Source organism: Mobula hypostoma, chromosome 15 (assembly GCF_963921235.1).
Source record: "Mobula hypostoma chromosome 15, sMobHyp1.1, whole genome shotgun sequence".
NCBI classification, from domain to species: Eukaryota; Metazoa; Chordata; class Chondrichthyes; order Myliobatiformes; family Myliobatidae; genus Mobula; species Mobula hypostoma.
The window spans coordinates 74,750,713-74,772,525 of record NC_086111.1 but is presented as its reverse complement, the minus strand read 5'-3'; the positions used below and the strand labels follow the sequence as shown (position 1 = coordinate 74,772,525).

General features: G+C 49.1%; 1 protein-coding gene across 4 annotated transcripts in view; it reads right to left on the bottom strand.

Moving 5' to 3' along the window:
- Positions 1-21,813, bottom strand: part of lamb2l (laminin, beta 2-like) — a 229,022-nt gene that overhangs the window by 77,914 nt on the left and 129,295 nt on the right. For all 4 annotated transcript variants that reach the window (XM_063068278.1, XM_063068280.1, XM_063068277.1 and 1 more), the window contains 5 exons: positions 14,947-15,067; positions 9,998-10,190; positions 8,976-9,119; positions 7,025-7,256; positions 3,045-3,208 (listed from right to left, as the gene is read on the bottom strand). In XM_063068278.1, the coding sequence (XP_062924348.1) occupies positions 3,045-3,208; positions 7,025-7,256; positions 8,976-9,119; positions 9,998-10,190; positions 14,947-15,067 (854 nt within the window). The remainder of the gene's footprint in view (positions 1-3,044; positions 3,209-7,024; positions 7,257-8,975; positions 9,120-9,997; positions 10,191-14,946; positions 15,068-21,813) is intronic.

Sequence of the window (21,813 nt, the reverse complement as noted above, 5' to 3'; positions counted from 1 at the left end):
GCACAGGCATCTATGTCCATGTATGTATGTATGGCCCAACCAGCCCCCCGCCCCTCCACCAACACACTCATCGGAGGGCGTTCCCACATTGAACAATGACAAAACTGATGGAAGATTACCTGTGGGTATTGGTTTGGGAGCCCCAGTTTCAGCCCATAATGAACCACGTCTGTCCTGCCCAGTTCTCTGTTCGACACATCATCTACTGCAGTGTTGCTGTGTCTTTCACTTTCCTCGCTCTTGCAGCCAATTCTCAACTCTCACCCTCACACTGATCATCTCGGACCCTTCCCTCCCCAGCTCTCTCCATCTTCATCATTGGGAAAAGGCTAGATACAACAAGCCGCAGAGATTCCACGTTAGCTCGAGAGCACCTCCTCCTACCTGCCTCCTTCGGCAACCAGACCATTCTCCAGTCACTCCATCGCTATCCAGCTTCCCAAGAAGGTGTGACATTCCACACTGAAACAGTTTCCTTTTCCTGAACCACACCTTCCCCTCTACCACATGAACACAGCCCCTGAGCACATCACCGTGTGAGACCTATCAAATATTAAAAGGCCTGGATAGAGAGGATGGGGGTGAGGATGTTGCCAACAGTGGGAGAGTGCATGACCAGAGGGCACAGACTCTGAATAGAGAGATGTCCATTTGGAACAGGGATGAGGGGGAATTTGTTTAGCCAGAGGATAGTGAATCTCTGGAATTCTTTGCCACAGATGGCTGTGGAGGCCAAGTCATGGATATATTTGAAGCTGATGTTGATAATTTCTTGATTAGTCAGGATGTCAAAGCTTGAGGAGAGAAGGCAGGAGAATGGTTGAGTGGGATAATAAATCAACCATAATGGAATAACTTGATGAGCCGAATGGCATTTCCTAAGTCTCTGCTCTCCCCTCCTCTCCTCTGGGACAGAACAGGGAGAGGGCAGGGCCTTGGTCCTTATCTTCTGCCCAATTGACGTCTACATTCAACCCAACAGCCTCCTTCAGCAAGACTTCACCACCAGAAACATCTGATGATACGAGGTTTGGTGGAGGGGCAGGTAGTGTTGAGGAAACAGGTAGGGTGCAGAAGGACTTCGACAGATTAGGAGAATGGGCAAGAGAGTGGCAAATGAAATGCAATGTTAGAAAATGCATGGTAGAAGAAATAAATGTGCAGGGAGAAAATCCAAAACTCTGAGATGCAAATGGACCTGGAAGTCCTCGTGCAGAACACCCTAAAGGTTAACTTCCAGGTAGAGTCGGTGGTGAGGAAGGTAAATGCAATGTTAGCATTCAATTGAGGAGGTCTAGAATGCAACAGCAGGGATGTGATGCTGTGGCATTATAAGGCTCTGGCGAGGCCTCGCCTGGAGTATTGTGAGCAATTTTGGGTTCCTCATCGAAGAAACATAGAAACATAGAAAATAGGTGCAGGAGTAGGCCATTCGGCCCTTTGAGCCTGCACCGCCATTTATTATGATCGTGGCTGATCATCCAACTCAGAACCCTGCACCAGCCTTCCCTCCACACCCCCTGATCCCTTTAGCCACAAGGGCTTTATCTGACTCCCTCTAAATATAGCCAATGAACTGGACTCAACTGTTTCCTGTGGCAGAGAATTCCACAGATTCACCACTCTCTGTGTGAAGAAGTTTTTCCTAATCTCAGTCCTAAAAGGCTTCCCCCCTTATCCTCAAACTGTGACCCCTCGTTCTGGACTTCTCCAACATCGGGAACAATCTGGCATCAGAGAGGGTTCAGAGGAGGTTCACCAGGATGATTCCTGGAATGAAAGGGTTATTGTATGAGGAATGTTTGATGGCTGTGGGTTTGTACTCACTGGAACTTAGAAGGATGAGGGGAGATCTCATTGAAACCTTACAAATGTTGAAAGGCCTAGACAGATTAGATGTGGAAATGATGTTTCCCATGGTGGGGGAGTCTAGGACAAGAGGGAAGAGCCTCAGGATAGAGAAGTGTCAATTTAAAATTTCTTTAGCCAGAGGGTGGTGAATTTGTGGAATTTGTTACCATGGGCAGCTGTGGAGGCCAGGTTGTTGGGTGTATTTAAGGCAGAGATTGATTGGTTCTTAATTGGATGTGGCATCAAAGGTTACGGAGGAAAGGCCAGGGAGTGGGGCTGAGGAGGGGTTAAGAGGATCAGCAATGATTGAATGGTGGAACAGACTCGATGGGCCAAATGGTCTAATTCTGCTCCTATGTCTAATGATCTTCCCCTCCCCATGATGTATTTCGAAGGATCATTCCCATTGGATTCCCTGATCCACATTTCCAGCCCCAGCAAGCACTCCCCTCCTTGGGGCACTTCCCATGCCATAGCCTCCCATCAACTCTCCCTACTCCACAACCCAGGGAGACAGACACTCCCTCCAGGTGAAGCAGTGATCCACTCCTCCTGCTTCCAATCCTATGTACCATACAAGGTGTTCACAATCTGCTCTCCTCTGCCCTGATGATTCAGACACAGGTGGCCATGTTGTGGTCAGCCAACAGGAGTGACCCTGAGCTTCCCGTTTCTGCCACTGTGACACTCAGTTCCACTCTCACTCCAACTAGACTGCAGCCTCCCACACTGTTGGTCCAGTGTAGACTTGTGAAACGCCACCTCATCTTCCATCCAGACCACACTGAATTCCCTGTCCACGTCCATGATAGAGGCTTGCATCCCCTTCTCCATTAGCACTGCCCTGCACCTCACAACCTTTGCATTTCTCTGTCTGCGACCTCCCTTTCCAACGGCCCTCAGATGATAGCTTTCAGAAACAAGACTCCGTGATCTCCTTTCCCAACTGCCTCCAAAACACATAAATCTTACGACCTTATATACCTCTAACTCTGGGAACCATGGTCTCTCCTTGTTACAGGTATTTCTGGTGTTCCTTGCATCCTTCTTCAAGCCTCCCAACAACTCAACACCAACTCCTTCCGACATCTGATGAACCATTTTGACTGCTTCCCTCCCCACAGCTGTTGCCTGACCCTGGGCAGTTCTCTGGCAGTTTGTGTGTTTGTTGACTCTGACGGAGATGACCTTACCTATGTAGCCCGTCTCACAGAGGCAAACGATCTGGTTGGAGCCGGGGTCGAGGTGACACGAGATGCCGTGGTAGATCTCACTGCCAGGGTAATTAGGACACGGACACGGGCGACACTGTTGACCCGAGCCCAGGACTGGGTCTCCGTAGTAACCAGCAGAACACCTGCGGAGACCAGTCATTATCGGAAAATGCAGAGGGTTGTAAACTCAGCCAGCTCCAGCACAGCACCACCCTCCCCACCATCGAGGACACATCAAGAGCAATACCTCAGGAAGGCAACATTGATCATTAAGCTCCCTCACCTTGCCCTCTTATCATTACTGTCACTGGGGAGGAGGTACAGGTGCTTGAATTGAGAAAGAGCAAGACGACAGGGTGAAGGACAAACAAGTGTTCAGTTCCAGCTCACTACTTTGTAAGGGTTATTCACCTCAGTGCTAATTGGTTCATTGGCTGTGGCCTACAACCATCGGTACTCGTCTCAGTGCTAATTGGCTCATTGGCTGTGGCCTACACCATTGGGCTCCTGGACCAGCTGCCGTGGTGAACTACCTTCTTGGCTGTGGACTGGTTTTGAGGGATTCTGTGTTTCATGTTCTGTGTGTATTTTTTGTTTTTTTAATTGTTTGCTCAATTTGTTCTTTTTCTTTTGCAGGTTGGGTATTTGATGGTCTTTATGGTGTGAGGTTTTTAATGGGTTCTGTTGTGTTTCTTTGCTTTGTGGCTGTCTGCAAGTAGACAAACCTCAAGGTTGTATACGTACTTCGAGAATAGATGTACTTTGAACTTTGAAAGCCCCACTCAACACTTCAGGAACAGCTTCTTCTCCTCCGTCATCAGATTTCTGAATGGTCCGTGAACCCATGCACACCACCAAAGGGTTTGTTCCTGTGCTCTGTGATGGTGACACTGAGCACAGCCAGATATCCAGCAGGGCCACTCTTGGTCACCACACCGTTTCCCCACCCAGTCCCCCCCTCCGGGCACTGTCCCAGACTGGAGAATACTCCTCGGGTCCTGGGATCAACGCCCTTAGCCTCAGGCATTGTCTGTTCCTCATCACATGGTAGGAGTTATCAGTGGAGATGGGAGTCACAGTAGCCAGCAACGCAGGTTCAATTCCCACACAGACACAGGCAGTTTGTATACCTTCCTGTGACTGTGCGGGTTTCCTCCGGGTGCTCTGGTTTTCTCCCACAGTCCAACGGTGTATGGGTTAGGATTAGCGAGTTGAAGACATGCTTTGCTGGCGCTGGAAGCACGCCGACACTTGTGGGCTGCCCCCAGCACATCCTCAGACTGTGTTGGTTCTGATTTACTGGTCATTTCACTCTATGTTTCACTGGTTTGATGTGTGTGTAACAAGTAAAGGATAAAGCTAATCAGTTCGGGCAGAAATCACAGTCAGGTTCAGCGGAAGCCAGTGAATCACAGTGAGGTTCAGTAGGCAGTCAGTGAACTGCAGTGAGGTTCAGCGGGAGCCAGTGAATCACAGTGAGGGTCAGTGGGAAGTCAGTGAGGATTGGTACCTTTACCTCGGTGCTGAAAGCAAATACAGAACTGGGCACCAGGGGCTGTGGGCATTTAGTTTGGGCACAGTCTGTCCAACCACCAGCTGTGATGGTCCACTAGACATCTCTAGGGTAATGAACAGAGCTACAAACTGCTGCAGAGCCACGTGTGGGTGATCTGGACCTTATTCAAGATTGTTTGAGATTCAAATGTAAAGGAGAAAGAAATCATTGTTACTCCAGATACGATGCAGCACAAAATACACAATAAATACAAATACATAAAATATACATCAGTTGATCATGTCCATAAAGTGACGCCAGGCTGTGTACAAGGTGACTGACAGGAAATGATAAAAGGTGGTGGGGGACGTGTTGATCAGCCTCACTGTTTGGGGCAAGTATCTGTTTTTGAGTCTGGTGGTCCTGGTGTGGATGCTACGTAGCCTCCTCCCTGATGGGAGTGGGACAGACAGTTCATGAGCAGGGTGGGGAGTGGGATCCTTTATGAATGGCTGGCTTTTTCCAGCACCTTTCTCTATATATGTCCTTGATGGCGGGCAGGCTGATGGGGCAGTTTTGACAACCCGTTGCGAGTCAGTTCTGTCTGCAGCAGTGCAGTTTCCATACCAAGCCATGACGCAGCCTGCTCGGATGCTCTCCGCTGAGCATCTGTAGAAGGACGGGAGTACGGATGTGAAAAGTCCAGCTCCCTTCAGACTCCTCAGAGTAAAGGTGTTGGTGAGCTTCCCCGACTGTGATCAATGTGTTCTGGGACCACGCGAGGGATTGACTACCCCTGTGGGTAGGAACCAGCGCCTGATCCCAGCGTCCCCCATGCCGAAAGCTAGCATTCTGATCAACAGTTCCACTGTCATTACCCTGGGGTTCGGGGGGAGGGGGTTGTCGGAGAGCGAGATTCCAAACATACCCCTCACTCAGTACACGCATTGATCCCAGGGTAAGTGCCATACGTTCCTAAGAATCAACACCAGCCTGTGATGACTAGTGGGGCCCTGCAGGGTCATGTTGGGACTATTGTTGTACATTATTTATATGAATAACTTGGACGTCAATACTCAAGGCTTGATCAGTAAGTTTGCAGATGCCATGAATTTCAGAGATGTCATCCATAGTGAAGAAAGTTATCGTTGATTACTGGGCAATCTTGATCAGTTAGGGAAGTGGGCTGAGAAGTGGCAAATGGATTTCAATACCAATTTAGTTATTTATTTGTGTGGGCAGAAGAGATTAGTTTAGTTGGCCTTTTGATTGGTCCAGCACAACACTGTGGGCTGAATGGCCTGTTCCTGTGCTGTACTTTTCCATGTTGTGTGTTTATGTAAAAATACAGTGAAGAAATGGCTCTTCCAGCCCACCACGCATCCCGTCCTTCCGTCCCAATTGTCCTAGTGGCCTATCGCGTATCCTGTCCTTCCGGCCCATCCCATATCCCATCCTTCTGGCCCATCCCACATTCCGTCCTTCCGGCCCATCGAGCATCCCGCCTACTTAACACTGACCTCATCACGGGACAATTTACAATGACCAATTAACCTACTAACTAGTATGTTTTCCAAGGGAGGAAACCAGAGCACCCGGAGAAAACTCATGCAGGCCTTACAGATGGCGCTGGAACTGAACTCTGAACCGCAATGCCCTGTGCTAACCATTACGCTGCCATGGCGCCTGGTATGAGTGTGAAGTGATGCATTTTGGAATGTTTAACTTATAGAATGAGTGGTCAGGGACTAGGGAGGGGGATGGAACAGAGGGACGAAGGAGTACGGTTGCATTGTTTGTTGAAGACAGCAGACAGGATGGTGAAAAAGGCCTTTAGCTCACAGGCCCTCATCAGTCAGGACACTGATTAAACGAGTTGGGACACTATGGAGCAGTTGTACAAGTTGGTGAGGCTGCAGTTGGAAAAACCAAGATTTTTACTCCTGATGTATGCGGAGGATGTAGGAAAGTCAATTCGTTCATTCGTTCATTCAGTTTGGTCCCCTGTTATCGGAAAGGTTTGGTTAAAGAAATAACTTCAGAAAAGATGAAAAGCAGAGATAAAGTGTCTGGCGCCAGTCTTTCCCCCACCCGCCCGGGTAGGGGGAGTCCAAAGCTGGGGGCTGGATTTAGGACGAGAGGGGAAAAATTTAACAGGGAGCTGAATGATAACTTTTTTCACACAGAGGAAGGTGAGTATATGGAACGAGCTGCCAGAGGAAGTGGTTGAGGCAGACACAACAGTGTCACTTAAGAAGCACCTGGACAGGTACACGGAGGGGTGAGGCTTGGAGGGACACGGGCTGGACGCAGGAGACTGGGACCAGTTGGGTGGGCACAGAATGATTGTGTTAAAGTGCCTGTCCCCGCGCTGCGCTCTATTGCTCCATGTCTCCACACGGATGAGACGCTCCGGCGAGCTGATTGCCCGCGCACCCAATTCCTGGGCCGCAGGCGGACTGACCTCTCGCAGTGATGTCCGGTGGTGCGGTCCCTGCAGTTGAGGCAGGCGCCAGTCCATGGGTCACACTCATCTGCATGGCCGTTACAAAGGCAGGGCCGACATCTGGGGAACCCCCAGTGCCCAGGGGAGCACAGGTCGCACTTCCGCCCGTGGATTCCTGGCCGACACGGGCACTGGCCGTTGGTCTGCTCGCACATGCTGTGCCCTGACCCCTCCTCACTGCAGTCACAGGCTGCGACAAAGAGAGCAGGAGCAGGTGAGAACTGAGCCCGGTGTGGTCAAGCAATCGCCTCCCATTCCAACATGTCGGTCTATCCTACTGTCACAATTCCACCAAGCTCAGGTTGGAGAAGCAACACACTCATACTCTGTCTGGATAGATTTCTCCATCTTGGACCACCTTTACTTCCTGAGGAAGCTAAGGAAATTTGGCCTGTCCCCTAAAACCCTCACTAATTTTTATAGATGCACCGTAGAAAGCATTCTTCTAGGGTGCATCACAACCTGGTATGGAAGTTGTCCTGTCCAAGACCGGAAGAAGCTGCAGAAGATTGTGAACACGGCGCAGCACATCACACAAACCAATCTTCCGTCCGTGGACTCACTTTACACTGCACGCTGTCGGAGCAGTGCTGCCAGGATAATCAAGGACAAGACCCACCCAGCCAACACACTTTTCGTCCCTCTTCCCTCTGGGAGAAGGCTCAGGAGCTTGAAGACTCGTACGGCCAGATTTGGGAACAGCTTCTTTCCAACTGTGATAAGACTGCTGAACGGATCCTGACCCGGATCTGGGCCGTACCCTCCAAATATCCAGACCTGTCTCTCGGTTTTTTTGCACTACCTTACTTCCCATTTTTCTATTTTCTATTTATGATTTATAATTTAAATTTTTAATATTTACTATCGATTTGTACTCCAGGGAGCGTGAACCGCAGAATCAAATATCGCTGTGATGATTGTACGTTCTAGTATCAATTGTTTGGCGACAATAAAGTATAAAGTGAAGTATAAAGTATAAATTATAAGACCATAAGATATAGGAGCAGAATTAGGCCATATGGCCCATCGAATCTGCTCTGCTGTTCACTCATGGCTGATCTATTTTCCCTCTCAGTTCAGTCTCCTGCCTTCTTCCCATGTCTCTCCATGCCCCGACTAATCAAGGATCTACCAACCTCTGCCTTAAATATATCGAATGCCCTGGCCTGTGGCAATGAATTCCACACATTCACCACTCTCTGACTAAATAAATTGTTCTTCACCTCCGTTCTAAAAGGATGCCTCTCTGTTCTGAGGCCGTGTCCTCTGGTCTTAGACTACCCCACCATAGGAAACATCTCCATATCCTCTCTTATCGAGACCTTTCAACATTCGATAGGTTTCAATGAGGTCACCCCTCATTCTTCTGAATCCCAGTGAGTAGAGGTCCAGAGCCATCAAATGCTCCTCATATTAAAGCCTTTCAATCCTAGAATCCTTCTCGTGAGCCTGTGGATCACCACGAGTCACTGGCAGCCAGCCAGAAATGGGCTCCCTTTACTCCCACTCTTTGCCTCCTGCCGGTCAGCCAATCTTCTACCCACGCTGGTATCTCCCCTGTAATACCACTCGCTCTTCTCTTGTTGAGTGGCCTCATGTGCAGCACTTTATCAAAGGCCTTCTGAAAATCCAAGTGTATGACATCCATTGACTCTCCCTTGTCTATCCTGTCTATTATTTCCTCAAAGAATTCCCACAGATTTGTCAGGCAAGATTTCTCCTTAAGGAAACCCTGCTGACTTACAGTACCAGATCAAGTTCACTCCTCCTGTTGATCACACAGCTAGTTGCTTCTCCCACCACCCCCCATCCAAGGATTGGCCTGGTTCAGGATCCGCTACCACAACAGCCTGCATTTGTGCAGTACCTGTATCGTCATCACAAATCCAAGAAGGAGGCAGGGACTTACGAGAGCAGCCATTGGGTCCGAAGCCATAATATCCGGGCATACAGCTGTCACAATGTCGGCCGATAACGTTCCTCTTACACTGGCACTGGCCTCCCATCTTCTCACACACAGAGCTGAAGGAGCCCTGTGGGTCACAGTCACAGGCTGGGGGTGGGGGGTAGGGGTACAAACAGGGTCAGAATCAAAAACACTTGACATTCAGACCAACACACACAACGCTGGTGGAACTCAGCACGACCAGAGGCACAGATGGAGTGGGCAGCCTTTTATCAGGTTGGTGTATCCCAAGAGGGGAATTTCTAGAATGCCTACGAGAAAACGTTTTAGAGCAACTTGTGGTTGAACCCATGAGGGGATCAGTTATTCTCCATTCAGTGTTATGTAATGAATTGGAATTGATTAGAGAGTTTAAAGCAAAAGAACCCTGAGGGACAAGTGATCATAATATGATCGAATTCACTCTGGAATTTGAGATTGAGAAGCTAAAGTCAGATGTATTAGTAGTATTGCAGTGGATTACAGAGGCATGAGAGAGGAATTAGTCAGAATTGGAAAAGAACACTGGCAGGGATGATGGCAAAGTAGCAATGTCTGGAAGTTCTGGGAGCAATTCAGAAGGTGTAGAATATATAATCCCAAAGATGAAGAAGCATTCTAAAGGTGGTTTTGTTGAGGTTGAGGCGGTTCAGTTGGGGTTGAGGGTTTGGTTGGGGTTGAGGTGGTCCAGTTGGGGTTGAGTGGGTTCGGTTGTGGTTGAGGTGCTTTGATTGTGGTTGAGTGGGTTCGGTTGTGGTTGAGGGGGTTCGGTTGCACTTGAGGTGGTTTGGTTGGGGTTGTGGTTTTGGTTGGGGTTGAGGGGTTTTTTGGGGTTGAGGGGTTTGGTTGGGGTTGAGGGCGTTTGGTTGTGGTTGAGGGGCTTCAATTGAGATTGAGGGGTTCAGTTGTGGTTCAAGGATGCCATTGTGGGTGGGGGATCTGCTCTTTTGTCACGCCTTCCCCCACCTTGCTGCCCTCACACATACCCAGGGAGTCACTGTGAATGATGGCGGAGATACCACAGAGCAGCTGGATGCAGACGTCTGCCAGCATCGGCTTGCCGGCCATCAGGAAAGACTGGACACACCTGTACCGGACCATCTCATCTTGGTGGAGCTCAAATGCTGGGCTGGAGCCCGCGAACCCCGGCAGTTCCGTGTACTTGGGCAGCAGAACGAGCTGTGGGAGAAGGGAGAGTTCAGCACAGGGTCTGGGGATCCATGACTGCACAGCAGCCCATATTCCCCACTCCCTCTCGCTCCCCACTTCACCCCCACGCTTCCACTCTCCACCACCTCTCCCATTCCCTGTCCCTCATGTCACGCTTCCCCATACCAACTCACAATACTCCCTCTCACCATCACCCCACACCAGCTCACCACACTTCCATTCCTGCAACCTCTCCAATCCCTCTCACACTTCCTACCTTTCCTACATCTGTTATCTCTTGCCCACCATCCATTCCACTGGCTTCCCCCGGCTCCTCACTCTCAGTTCCTTCCCCACCCCTCCTGCCAAATCTCTCACTCTCTTCCACAGCCTTCCCACCACTCCCCCCACCCCCAGTCAGAGCCTTGACCAGCGACCAATCCAGACATCGGAAGTTTGAGATCAGGGGATTTCACTCAGGTCCACGGCCCGAGTAGAAAAGGGAGTAGTGGGTCACAGCAGCATTATAGAGCTTGACCAGTGATCAATCCATGTTTGACGTTGGTTAGCAAGAACAAATGAAAGGAAGACAGGGGCAAACGCACTGGCCATCGTTGCAGCTGCAGCTGCTGTCGAGTGGACAGTGTTGGAGCGGACAGTGTCTGAGTGGTCAGAGTGGTCAATGTTGGAGTGGTCAATGTCGGAGTGGACAGAGTCGGAGTGGACAGTGTCGGAGCGGACAGTGCCTGAGCGGACAGTGTCTGAGCAGACAGTTTCTGAGCGGACAGTGCCGGAGTGGTCAGAGTCTGAGCGGACAGTGTCTGAGTGGACAGTGTCTGAGCGGACAGTGTCGGAGTGGTCAGAGTCAAAGCGGACAGAGTCAGAGTGGACAGTGTCGGAGTGGACAGTGTCGGAGCGGTCAGTGTCGGAGCGGAGAGTGTCAGAGCGGAAAGTGTCTGAGTGGTCATAGTCAGAGCAGACAGTGTCTGAGCGGAAAGTGTCTGAGTGGTCATAGTCAGAGCAGACAGTGTCTGAGCGGACAGTGTCGGAGCGGATAGAGTCGGAGCGGACAGTGTCGGAGCGGACAGTGTTGGAGTGCAGAGTGTCGGAGTGGACAGTGTCTGAGTGGTCAGAGTCAGAGCAGATAGTGTCTGAGCGGACAGAGTCGGAGCAGTCAGTCGGAGCGGACAGTGTCGGAGCGGATAGAGTCGGAGTGGACAGTGTCTGAGTGGTCAGAGTCAGAGCGGTCGGTGTTGGAGCGGATGGTGTCTGAGTGGATGAGTTGGAGCGGATAGAGTCGGAGCGGACAGTGTCGGAAAGGACAGTGTCGGAGCGGACAGAGTTGGAGCGGTCAGTGTCGGAGCGGATAGAGTCGGAGTGGACAGTGTCGGAGCGGACAGTGTCTGAGTGGACAGAGTCGGAGTGGACAGTATCGCAGCGGTCGGTGTCGGAGCGGACAGTTCCTGAGTGGTCAGTGCCGGAGCGCAGAGTGTCGGAGCGGACAGTGTCTGAGTGGTCAGTGTCGGAGTGGACAGAGTCTGAGCGGTCAGAGTCGGAGCGGTCAGAGTCGGCGTGGACAGTGTCGGAGTGGACAGTGTCTGAGCGGACAGTGTCGGAGTTGACAGAGTCAGAGCAGACAGTGTCTGAACGGAGAGTGTCGGAGTGGTCAGAGTCAGAGCGGACAGAGTCGGAGCGGACAGTGTCTGAATGGTCAGTGTCGGAGCGGACAGAGTCTGAGTGGACAGAGTCAGAGTGGACAGTCAGAGCGGACAGAGTCAGAGTGGTCAGTGTCGGAGCGGAGAGTGTCAGAGTGGTCATAGTCAGAGCAGACAGTGTCTGAGCGGAGAGTGTCGGAGTGGTCAGAGTCGGAGCGGACAGAGTCGGAGCGGACAGTGTCTGAATGGTCAGTGTCGGACTGGACAGAGTCAGAGTGGACAGAGTCAGAGTGGACAGAGTCAGAGTGGTCAGTGTCGGAGCGGACAGAGTCCGAGTGGACAGTGTCAGAGTGGACAGTGTCAGAGTGGACAGTGTCAGAGTGGACAGTGTCAGAGTGGACAGTCAGGAAGGGGAAGAGGTTTAAGGAGCCAGTGCAGAGTATCCCTGTGGCCATCCTCCTCAACAATATAACTTTAGATAATGTTGGGGATGGGTTGTGGATGGGAGGTAAGTTACAGTGGTCAGGTTTCTGGCACTGAGTTTGCCTCTGTGACTCAGAAGGGAAGGGGGGAGAAGAGGCACATCGTAGTGATAGGGGATTTGTTAGTCAGGAGAATGGACAGGAGATTCTGTGGGTGAGAACAAGATCCACAAATGGTACGTAGGCACCCAGGTGCCAGGGTCCGGGACATCTCAGATCGAGTCCTCAGCATTCTTAAGTGGGAGGGTGAACAGCCAGAAGTCGTGGTCCATGTAGGTACCAATGACATGGGTAGGATGAGTGACGAGGTTCTGCACAGGGAGCTGGGTGCTAAGTTAAAGGGCAGGACCTCCAGGGCTGTTTTCTCAGGATTGCTACCCGTCCCACGTGCTAGTGAGGCCAGAAACAGGAACATTATACAGTTTAACACGTGGCTGAGGAGTTGGGGTAGGAGGGAGGGCATAAGATTTTTGGGTCATTGGGCTCTCGTCCAGGGAAGGTGGGACCTGCACCTGAACCGGAGCGGGGCTAATATCCCAGTGGGAAGGTTTGTTAATACTGCACGGTGGGGTTTAAACTAGAGTTGCAGGGGAATGGGAACCAGAGTGACAGAAGAGTTAGTGGAGAGGCTGTGAAGACAGATGTTGGTAAGACATCAGACAAAAGCAGGAATCAAAAGGTTTAGCATAGTGTGACTAATGTCTTGAGCTGTCTATACTTCAATACAAGATGTATTGTAGGAAGGCAGATGAGCTTCGGACTTGGATCAATACCAGGAACTACAATATTGCAGCCATTAGTGAGACTTGGTTGCAGGAGGGGCAGGACTGGTAACTCAGTTTCCTGGGGTTCCGTTGTTTTAGACGCGACAGAGCGGGAGGGATGGGGGGAGTGGTGTTATTAGTAAACCTAGTAAATGCCACGGCAGTGCTCCATGAGGATAGCGTGGAGAACTCAACTAGTGAGGCGTAATGGGTGGAACTGAGAAATAAGAAAAGTATGACCACATTAATGGGGCTATATTACAGACCACTCAACAGTCTGAGGGATTTAGGGGAACAAATTTGTAGAGAGATCGCAGGCTGTTGAAAGAAATATAAGGTTATGATAGGAGGTGAATTTAACTTTCTCCATATTGACTGGGAATCCCACACTGTAAAAGGACTAGATGGGGTAGAGTTCGTCAAATGTGTTCAGGAAAGTTTCCTTCATCAGTACATAGAAGTCCCAATGAGAGAGTGTGTGGTACTGGATCTGCTGTTAGGGGATGAGACAGGGCAGATGACAGCAGTTCACGCAGGGGAACACTTTGCATCCAGTGTCCACAATGCCATTAGAGTCAAAGTAAGTATGCAAAAAGATAGGTCTGGTCCACATGTTGAGATTCTAAATTGGAGAAAGACCAGTTTTGATGGTATCAGAAATGATCTGGCAAGTGTGAGTTGGGACAGGTTGCTTTCTGGCAAAGGTGTACTTGGAAAGTGGGAAATTTTTAAGAGTACAAAGTTTGTATGTGCCTATCAGAATAAAAGGTTAAGATAACAGGTGTCGGAACCTTGGTTTTCAAGAGATGTTGAGGCCCTGGTTAAGAGAAAGAAGGAGTTGCATAGCAGGTACAGGCAGGCAGGACCACGAGGTACTTATGGAATATAAGAAATGCAAGAGAACACTTAAGAAAGAAAAAAAAATCAGGAGGGCTAAAAGCAAGGCATGAGGTTGCTCTAGCAGACAAGGTGAAAAAGAATCCTAAGGGATTCTACAGATATGTTAAGAGCAAAAGGATTACAAGGGACAAAAATTGGTCCTCTGGTAATCCATGTGTGGGGGCAGAACTGATGGGGGAGATCTTAAATGCATTCTTTGCATCTCTATTTATTTGGGAGATGGACACAAGGTCTATAGAAGTGAGGGAAAGGAGCATCTCCCTGTACAGATTAGAGAAGAGGAGGTGTTTGCTGCCTGACAAGGTGTTCCCTCGGACCCGATGGGAGGCAAGTGCAGACACTGCTGGAGCCCTGGCAGAGACATGTAAAACATCCTCAGCAAAAGACGACAGCCAATGTTGTTCTGCTATTTAAAAAAAGCTCTAAACAGAAACCAGGAAATTATAGACTGGTGATTCTGATATCAGTTGTGGGAAAGTTATGGAAGGTATTTGAAGGGACCCGGTATACAAGCATTCCAACAGACGTGGACTGATTAAAGATAGTCATCATGGCTTCGTGCATGGTAGGTCATAGCTAACCAATCTTTTTTGAGGAAGTTACCATGAAAGTTGATGAAGGCAAGGCAGTAGATGTTGTTCACATGGACTTCAGTAAGGCATTTGACAAGGTCTTGCACAGGAGGCTGGTCAAGATTCAGTCACTCGGCAATCAGGATGAAGTGGTAAATTGGATTAGATATTGGCTTTGCGAGAGAGGCCAGAGAACGGTAGTAGAGGGTTGCCTCTCTGACTGGAGGCCTGTGACTAGTGGTGTGCCGCAGGGATCGGTGCGGACTTTGGAGTTCAATCCTGACGCCGACTGTACGTTTTCCCTGTGACTGTGTGGGTTTCTCCGGGTGCCCCAGGACCCGGGATACCCAGAGGTTTTCCTGGCCATCTGGTCTAGCTGAGCTGCAATTGGAAGGGCATTGGGAAACACTCACAGAGTCCACCAGGATGAAGGAGTTTGTGTTCCACTCTGGAGCAAGGAGCCGCTGGAACCGGACACTAATCTCATATCGGATGCTGGGCTCAAAGCAGAACGGGGAGGAAACCATGGTGTACCTGTGGAAAACCAGAGGGGCATTTACAAGCAGGCCCGGCCCCTTCCACACGGAGAGAAACAACAGCAACAACACACAGCACTGATGGGTCAGCACGAATACTCAACCACCCCTGCTCAGGAAGGGCGACACTCAGCAACCAATGGGCTCACCTTCAGAGCCTCTTTGTCCTATGTACCCAATACATCACTTTTACAGTTATTATTACATTTCTTTTATTTTCTTTCTTTTTGGTTTTGCCAGCCTGTTGTCTTTTGCGCATGGCTGTCCACCTTGGGGAGAGGTCCTTCATTGGTTATTTGTGGCTATGCATTTATTGAGTATGCCCGCAAGGAAATGAATCTCAGGGTTAAATATGGTGACATGTACAGGTTTATAAATTTACTTTAAAGTTTGACAGCATTACTAACATTCCTTTGTGTCACACAGAGTGACCCTGTAATATACACAGGACCAATGTTATCTACATGAGCACGACTGCTCTCTGTATTATATACTTAGTGGACACTATTAGCTACAGGACTGGAACCCAGTGTGGTCTTCTGCTGCTGTAGGCCACCCACTTCAAGGTTTGACATGACGTACATTCAGAGACGCTCTTCTGCACACCACTGTTGTAACGTGTGGTTATTTGAGTTACTGTCACCTTCCTGTCAGTTTGAACCGGTTCGGCCATTCTTCCCTGAACTCTCTCATTAACAAGGCAGTTTTGCCCACAGAACTGCTGCTCACTGAATGTTTTTGGTACCATTCTCTGCAAACTCTGGAGACTGGAGATCTCAGGAGATCAGCTGTTTCTGAGATACTCAAAACACCCTGTCTGGCACCAACATGAATTCCACGGTTAAAATCATTTAGATCACATTCTGATGTTTGGTCTGAATGACAACTGAACCTCTTGACCATGTCTGTATGCTTTTATCACATGATTAGCTGATTAGATATTTGCATTAATGAGTGGGTGTACAGGCGTACCTAATAAAGTGGTCACTGTGTGTACATTGTGGTTTTCATTTGCCTCCTATATATTAAGACATTTTTCCATGGTAGTTCCCTGCTCCTGGTTGAATTGGAGGCACTGTTTCTCATTCTGTCTGTACAAACAAGCCTGAATCAGGAGAAGACAGCCATGCCCCACTAACCTCTCAAGTTTAATTAGCTGGTGTTTAGCTCTGTGCTGTTTAAGGTCCTACAAGAAGCCTATGTACAATCTCAGGAGGCCATTGTGGGAGCAAAGAGGCAATTCCATGTGAAGTTTGAGACACAATCGGATGTGTAGCAGCAGTGGCAGGGTTTACAGCCCAATGCGTCCTACAAGGTGAAACCCAACAGCCTAAATGGTTCACTCCCTGATGAACTCTATGGCCTTCATGCTCACTTTGAAAGGGAGAATGAATCCCCACAGCACTTGGTGACTCTGTGATCTCTGTCTCAGACGCCGATGTCAGAATATCCCTCGAGAGGGTGAACCCTCGCAAGGCATCAGGTCTCGATGGAGTACCTGGTAGGGCACTGAAAACCTGTGCCAACCAACTGGTGGGAGTGTCCGAGGACATCTTCAATCTCTCACTGCTGCAGTCAGAGATCCCCACCTGCTTCAAACGGGCAACAATCAGACCCGTGTCCAAGAAGAGCAGGGGGAGCTGCCTCAGTGACTCACATCTATTGTGATGAAGAAAGCACTTGGTCACGTGCAAGAGAATTTCAGACTCACAACTGTCAGAGAGAAAAGAACCATCTTTGACTTTAATAGATGACTTGTTATTTGTAACCAGTGACTCCTGGTTGAAAATTCTCCCCAAGGAAACATCCTCTCTACACACACCCTGCCAGACCCCTCAGGATCAGACATGTTTCAGTGGTCACCTCTCCTGCTGCTGTCAGAGCAGACAGAAGGCCGGCTTCTCCATCGCTGGACTAGCTGAACTTGTGGATAGCTCTCAGACCAGCTTCTCCATCGCTGGACTAGCTGAACGTGTGGACAGCTCTCAGACCAGCTTCACCATCGCTGGACTAGCTGAACGTGTGGACAGCTTTCAGACCAGCTTCTCCATCGCTGGACTAGCTGAACGTGTGGACAGCTCTCAGACCAGCTTCTCCATCGCTGGACTAGCTGAACGTGTGGGCAGCTCTCAGATCGGCTTCTCCATCACTGGACTAGCTGAACGTGTGGACAGCTCTCAGACCAGCTTCTCCATCGCTGGACTAGCTGAACGTGTGGACAGCTCTCAGACCAGCTTCTCCATCACTGGACTAGCTGAACGTGTGGACAGCTCTCAGACCAGCTTCTCCATCGCTGGACTAGCTGAACGTGTGGACAGCTCTCAGACCAGCTTCTCCATCACTGGACTAGCTGAACGTGTGGACAGCTCTCAGACCAGCTTCTCCATCGCTGGACTAGCTGAACGTGTGGACAGCTCTCAGACCAGCTTCTCCATCGCTGGACTAGCTGAACGTGTGGACAGCTCTCAGACCAGCTTCTCCATCGCTGGACTAGCTGAACGTGTGGACAGCTCTCAGACCAGCTTCTCCATCACTAGACTAGCTGAACGTGTGGACAGCTCTCAGACCAGCTTCTCCATCGCTGGACTAGCTGAACGTGTGGACAGCTCTCAGATCGGCTTCTCCATCACTGGACTAACTGAACGTGTGGACAGCTCTCAGACCAGCTTCTCCATCGCTGGACTAGCTGAACGTGTGGACAGCTCTCAGATCAGCTTCTCCATCCTTTGACTAGCTGAACGTGTGGACAGCTCTCAGACCAACTTCTCCATCACTGGACTAGCTGAACGTGTGGACAGCTCTCAGACCAGCTTCTCCATCGCTGGACTAGCTGAACGTGTGGACAGCTGTCAGATCGGCTTCTCCATCACTGGACTAGCTGAACGTGTGGACAGCTCTCAGACCAGCTTCTCCATCGCTGGACTAGCTGAACGTGTGGACAGCTGTCAGATCGGCTTCTCCATCGCTGGACTAGCTGAACATGTGGACAGCTCTCAGATAACACCATGGCATGACCATGAGGTGCACTGAGAGGGATGTCTTGGAAAAGATCATTTGGTTGTGGTCTTGCCTGACTACTCTCCACAGCAAAGGACTCTCCACGGAACCAAAATCAGGTTTATAATCACTTACTTTGTGGCAACAGCACAGTGCAAGACATAAAATGACTATAAGTTGCAATAACAAATATAACAGCAATTAATAAGTATTGCAAAGAGAGAACAAAATACTGAGGTAGGGTCCGTGGACTATTCAGAAATTGGATGCTGGTGGGGAAGAAGCTGTTCCTGAATCATTGAGTGTGTGGCTTCAGGTTCCTGTGCCTCCTCCCTGATGGTAGCAGTGAGAAGAGGGAGATGGGGGTCCTTCATGATGGATGCCACTGCAACTATTTCCAGTTCCATGCACTGGTGCCTTCATACTCGGCTCTGGGAAATTCAGAGCCACTTCTCCCTGGAACTTCTTGACAGTTGATTTATTTCAGATGGCCTGACAGATGAAGGCCCTTTTTAGATATAAAGGTTTATTTGCATATTTGTGTGTAACTCTGGATTTCCGGCATCAGCAGAATCTGCAGGTTCCCAAACCAAAAGCCGTGGATGAACCAGGAGGTACATTGTCTGCTGAAGGCTGGATCTGTGGCATTCAAGTCTGGCAACCCAGGCCTGTACCAGAAAACCAGGTATGATTTGCGGAGGGCTATTTCAAGGGCGAAGGGACAATTTCGAACGAGGTTGGAGGCGACATCAGACGCACAGCAACTCTGGCACCTGGTAAAGCTCTGAAAACCTGTGTCAACCAACTAGCGGGAGTATTCAAGGACATTTTCAACCTCTCACTGCTATGGGCTGAAGTTCCCACTTGCTTCAAAAAGGCAACAATTATACCAGTGCCTAAGAAGAATAATGTGGGCTGCCTTAATGACTATCACCCCGTAGCACTCACATCGACAGTGATGAAATGCTTTGAGGGGTTGGTCATGACTAGACTGAACTCCTGCCTCGGCAAGGACCTGGACCCATTGCAATTTGCCTATCTCCACAATAGGTCAATGGCAGACGCGATCTCAATGGCTCTCCACACGGCTTTAGACCACGTGGACAACACAAACATTTACATCAGGATGCTGTTCATCGACTACAGCTCAGCATTTAATACTATCATTCCCGCAATCCTGACTGAGAAGTTGCAGAACCTGGGCCTCTGTACCTCCCTCTGCAATTGGATCCTCGACTTCCCAACCGGAAGACCACAACCTGTGCAGATTGGTGATAACAACTCCTCCTCGCTGACGATCAACACTGGCGCACCTCAGGGGTGTGTGCTTAGCCCACTGCTCTACTCTCTATATTCACATGACTGTGTGGCTAGGCATAGCCCAAATACCATCTATAAATTTGCTGACGATGCAACCATTGTTGGTAGAATCTCAGGTGGTGACGAGAGGGCATACAGGAGTGAGATATGCCAACTGGTGGAGTGGTGCCACAGCAACAACCTGGCACTCAACGTCAATAAGACGAAAGAGCTGATTGAGGACTTCAGGAAGGGTAAGATGAAGGAACACATACCAATCCTCATAGAGGGATCAGAAATGGAGAGAGTGAGCAGCTTCAAGTTCCTGGGTATCAAGATCTCTGAGGATCTAACCTGGTCCCAACATATTGATGTAGTTATAAAGAAGGCAAGACAGCGGCTATACTCCATTAGGAGTTTGAAGAGATTTGGTACGTCAACAATACACTCAAAAACTTTTATAGATGTTCTGTGGAGAGCATTCTGACAGGCTGCATCACTGTCTGGTATGGAGGGGCTACTGCACAGGACCAAAAGAAGATGCAGAGGATTGTAAATCTAGTCAGCTCCATCTTGGGTACTAACCTACAAAGTACCCAGGACATCTTTAGGGAGTGGTGTCTTAGAAAGGCAGCGTCCATTATTACGGACCTCCAGCACCCAGGGCATGCCCTTTTCTCACTGTTACCATCAGGTAAGAGGTACAGAAGCCTGAAGGCACACACTCAGTGACTGAGGATCAGCTTCTTCCCCTCTGCCATCCGATTCTTAAATGGACATTGAACCCTTGAACACTACCTCGCTTTTTAAAAAAAATACAGTATTTCTGTTTTTGCATGTTTTGTTTTAATCTATTCAATATATGTAATTGATTTACTTGTTTATTTAATATGTTTAATTTTACATATTTTTTTCTCTCTCTGCTAGATTATGTATTGCATTGAACTGCTGCTGCTAAGTTAACAGATTTCACGTCACGTGCCGGTGATAATAAACCTGATTCTGATCGCCTGTGTTTATGCTTGCGAGGAGCTTTCACGAGCCGTGGTTAAGAAGCAAATCAAGTGCTCTGTTCGGAAGGCTGATGAGAGGATTCAGTGAATTGGCCTGTCACAGCGGACCAGTGGCAGGTTTGTCAGCAGTCTTGGACTTGAGTGGCAATAGAACCGAGGCTGAGCAGGAGGCATTGAGTCCGAGCCTGAGGAGGAGTCACAAACACTGACAGACAAAGACAAACAACCTGCGGAGGTCCGGAGGCCAATCTATAACAAGGTAAGTAAATTCCAAGGGCTGAAAATTGTTATTGGTGATTCAGCCACAGGGGGTGGTGCAATAGTGTGGTGGTTAACGCAGTCGCTTTACAGCACCAACAGTCACAGATTACGGTTCAATTCCTGCTGTTGCTGTAAGGAGTTTGTATCATAGACAGATAGCTGTAGAATTAGACTTTTGACCAGTGACCAATCCAGACATTGGATTTCACTTGAAGTAGAAAAAGGCATCAGTCGGTCGCGGCAGCGTAATTGAGTTTGACCAGAGACAAATCTGCATTTGGGGTTGATTAGCAAGAGCAAATTAGGTGACACTTGTGTGCTGAATGACTCACTTCACTGTATGTGTCAATGTACATGTGACAAATAAAGTGCATCTCATTTGGTTCTTGATGCAACTGGTTAAATCCTAATCACTACAGTTTCATAACATGATGGCTACTCTGGTCACTTTGCACTACAACGCACTGATTTTTTCATTCTAGTTGTGCTCTTGCTTGTAAATACGGTGTATGATTTGATTTTTTGTTGAACAGTGCTGCTTACCTGATGCAGTGTTTCTGTGTGCACTGCCCCAGACCGTTCAGTTCTTCTGTGATACTGTATTGGTTATAATCCAGCACAATGTTCACGCTGGGAGTTTCACATGAAGAATTTCATCGCAGGCTGGTATATATGACAATAAGCTAGCATGGTGAGACACAAGATGCTGGAGGTAGTTTTCGGATGACTCTGCCATAGTTGGATGCATCAGCAAGGGAGATGAGGCTGAGTACAGGGCTACGGTAAGAAACTTTGTCACATGGTGTGAGCAGAATTATCTGCAGCTTAATGTGAAAAAGACTAAGGAGCTGGTGGTAGACTTGAGGAGAGCTAAGGTACCGGTGACCCCTGTTTCCATCCAGGGGGTCAGTGTGGACATGGTGGAGGATTACAAATACCTGGGGATAGGAATTGACAATAAACTGGACTGGTCAAAGAACACTGAGGCTGTCTACAAGAAGGGTCAGAGCCATCTCTATTTCCTGAGGAGAATGAGGTCCTTTATTATCTGCCGGATGATGCTGAGGATGTTCTACGAGTCTGTGGTGGCCAGTGCTATCATGTTTGCTGTTGTGTGCTGGGGCAGCAGGCTGAGGGTAGCAGACACCAACAGAATCAACAAACTCATTCGTAA